Below are 3416 nucleotides of genomic sequence, written 5' to 3' on the forward strand. Positions count from 1 at the left end.
TTCCGAGTAACAATCATTCACCTTTGATCATCCGCGACGCGTTACGAGTGAGATCGAAACAGATATTGCGCGCGATCTCATCGAATCGCTTTACATATAATACAGCACATGAGAATTCCAAGATTACCGACTTTCAGTGAGCTACAAATAATTAAAAATAAAGATAGTGGTAGCTTATAACGATTTTTGGTCTATAACTAATATTTTAAAGATTTTTACATATTTTGATTGTACATAACTTACCTAGATCTACAAACGGGATATTTCAAATTTTTATTGAAGACACGAACACGAAAGCTAATATCGTGACATTTACTTCTTTATTCGCGACTTTAATAAATAACAATTTTGACCAATTGTATTTTACACATTACGCAGTAAACTAAGTCCTATACCATGTTCGGCTGCGTACGATTCTGTTGATCTCCAAATTCATCAATAAGAGACTAATTGTAAAAACGAATGAGATAGTCATAAAGAGACAATCTGCCTCTCGTACGAAGCATTCATTATTCTAGCGATTTTAATTAGATCTAAATGTCTTTCTCGTCCGATTCGTGGTATCGTTACGAATCGAGATGACATCTTTTAACTTTCATTGATGAGTAATCCGCGGATGCATCTCATCCTGAATGTCGGATAGAAACATGGATAAATACATTATTTTACCTTAAATCCATCTCGATGTTGGTCTCATGACATTCAAATACTTCTGGCTTGGCTGAATTGAATCAAGACTACTAAGTAAGATACCATAACACTCACATACTGCAAAAAGTATGCTAATTAGCTTTTAACAAATTTCATAAAAGAATATAAAGCTAAAAGAGATAAAATTATGCTAACACGACGAATGAACTTATAATTCAACCACAAGGAATTTTCTCTGCTTCTTTGCTGCTGAGTATACGATATTTGCAAACAGAACTGGAGCATCTGCGAATAGATCGATTTAAGAGTTTCATTACATTCGTAATTGTCAGTTGTAACTATTATCGAATTAATACAAAGTATTCACCTCGTCTCTTCTTGTTAAATCGGTGGCTGTTTGATACGATGAAGCAGTATGAATAATTCCAGTCGCTTCCTTAGCCTGAAACACATGTAAGTTAAGCTCCGAATTAGCTGACGATAGCGTATAATTGACGATTTCTAGGAAAATGGAATTAAAAATATTTCACCTGTTTTATCGTATATTCGCAAGAATAGCTCGTAAAGACAACTTTGAGAAGATTGCAAATGATATCCATTAGAAACACAACAATGTATTCTATATGAGCAACGAATTGAGACGGTCTATGTATCTCCATGTAAATGTAATAAAGACTTATAGTTTGGTTTACAAGTATCATAAATATGTAAGATGATAATTGGGCATCATATGTCTTGTTCATCATCTTTAACACGCCGCATAACTGTAAATGCAATATTCTGTTGGATACATTAAAATATTCGCGTTTCCTTTATAAGAAAGTTCCGTTTAGCTAGACTAATTTACATGTAATCACCTGAGTCGATGCAACAGGTACACTTTATTGGTGGATTGTTGTTTTAAATATGGGGCATTATTTGCAGGAAACGTTCGTGAAGCGCGAAAATAACGCTCGGATAACCATTCGTCTAGTTGACTTCTTTTCCGAAAATTATGCTTCGATTCGACCAGAATATTTTTGTTAGGTTCCATTTTCGTTCGACGATTCTCCAAAAGTAAATCTTCAAGAAGTTCATTCATTTGTTTGAATCTCAGTCCTAACCATCTACAACTCGTAAAATGGTTAATGTTTACTTTAATGAAGTATGAAATAGGAATCTTTTTATTGTTTACGTACTCTAGACTTGTTTTGAACTCGTAAAGAGCATATGATGTAATGTTTGCTGTAAGTGCATACAGTTCCATTTGGATGCTTTCATTTTCATGCATTGAAAATAATTTTATTGCATATCCTGTTATTAGCATGAAATTAAAGTTCCAGAAAAAGGCTGTGATCGATGTACGAAAAAAGAAACTGCGATATTCGATCTTGACTGCTAGTTTCCTTAATTCTTCATCCACTTTGTTCATCTGTTTCCATAACATCAGCACGTTCTGAACATAATAAGAACACACATACATCCAGAATTATAACAGCAATATGAATAATAATTTGTTTGTGCTCATTTACTCACTTTCGAATTGTATAAGCCGAGAGCCATCGTGGTAAGAAATCCACAAACGTACAAGATCAACGACACAAGATAGAAAAATCGTTCGATTTTGGGTTCATATTGCTTTAAAGACTGAGCCCCCAAATAATAATAGAGGATTATCATAGTGCTAACTGTAATGATGTACTTAATATTAAAAGTGGATATAAATAGGAATTTGATTTTATTTTTTCTAAAATCGGTGAAGTTCCGCATCGAGGAGAGACGATTTAAGACAGTTACTACAAGTATCGCATCTGAGTAGGTTTTCATTCTCATTTTCCTACACAAATAGAAATTTAATTAGTGTAGAAAATAGCCAATGGACAGTTACGTAGTATATTAACTGCTTTTTTCACATGCAGATTAACTATTACATATAAATAGATGCAGCATTGTAGATGATTAATTTCATTGAAATTCGAAATGAAGGTTCGTTGAAAGAATCGCGGGATAGTTGCTTTTCTTCTTCTTGTTCAACTAAGAGTGAAACGACGCAGGAATTTTATGCACATTTATGTAATTCCATTAAAGAGGTTCATAAATAAAGTACATGTACGGAATGATGAAAAGAATGATAATTCATTTTTTTAGATGAAAGTAGCTGTCAAGGGATGACAGACGTGAATGAATAAGACGTTTCTGTTGATCGCGATCACTCTAGTAAAAGATTGCGTTCTTCATTACAATATATGAAAGAGAAACATTATATTAAATAACACTACCTCTCAGTGTACTTAATGTTAGTGCGAATGTTAATTTAAAATTTAGTACATCAGTTATATATACTTACAATTAAATAAAAATGCTGATTTTGCAAGATAGTTGAACGTTAAATTTTTATTTAGTAGTACTCACTTTAGATGGATTTTGAAGTTGAATCCAATCGAATTTAACATGGACAATTGGCAAGTATCTTTCAACACAATTAGAACGCACAGAAGAAAAATATTGGGCATTCTACTGTAAAAGTTCAAGGTATATAAACTTGTGCAATTAATGAACTAGATGTCTGACGTTCCATTTTCTAATTATTGGCGGGCAAAGTAAGGCATGAATTATGAACTACCATAAATTACGCGATACTACTATAATTTTCGCATTTTAAGTATATGCTATTGCACGGAATCAATTGTGATCTATTGTAGAAATAAATTGAGCTAATAACATATTCTAAGTACAGTGACTCACGAAAGTATTTGAACACCTACCGTGAAATACTTTATTAAGTA

At 32.7% G+C, this 3416-nt stretch overlaps 1 protein-coding gene across 1 annotated transcript; it reads right to left on the reverse strand.

Annotated features, from left to right (window-relative positions):
- Positions 1-316: 316 nt before the first annotated feature.
- On the reverse strand, positions 317-3409 carry LOC108623663 (uncharacterized). Its single transcript, XM_018022339.2, has 8 exons — positions 3043-3409; positions 2167-2467; positions 1830-2086; positions 1509-1757; positions 1182-1431; positions 1019-1093; positions 847-936; positions 317-768 (listed from the first exon to the last, which is right to left on the reverse strand). The coding sequence occupies exons 1-8, from the start codon at positions 3141-3143 to the stop codon at positions 703-705; spliced, it is 1389 nt and encodes a 462-aa protein (XP_017877828.2). The 5' UTR covers positions 3144-3409; the 3' UTR covers positions 317-702.
- Between the last annotated feature and the right edge of the window lie 7 nt (positions 3410-3416).

The sequence above is a fragment of the Ceratina calcarata genome, unplaced genomic scaffold (assembly GCF_001652005.2).
Source record: "Ceratina calcarata isolate Rehan_Ccalc_2016 unplaced genomic scaffold, ASM165200v1 scaffold2870, whole genome shotgun sequence".
Classification (NCBI taxonomy): domain Eukaryota; kingdom Metazoa; phylum Arthropoda; class Insecta; order Hymenoptera; family Apidae; genus Ceratina; species Ceratina calcarata.

What these genes read in the sequence shown, in the direction of transcription:
- LOC108623663 (XM_018022339.2), bottom strand. Translation starts at nt 3,143, where the DNA reads ATGCCCAATATTTTTCTTCTGTGCGTTCTAATTGTGTTGAAAGATACT. An exon ending in GAGTTCAAAACAAGTCTAGA is followed by an intron (nt 1,758 to 1,829) that starts GTACGTAAACAA and finishes TACGAGTTGTAG; the next exon opens with ATGGTTAGGACTGAGATTCA. An exon ending in TACCTGTTGCATCGACTCAG is followed by an intron (nt 1,432 to 1,508) that starts GTGATTACATGT and finishes TGTATCCAACAG; the next exon opens with AATATTGCATTTACAGTTAT.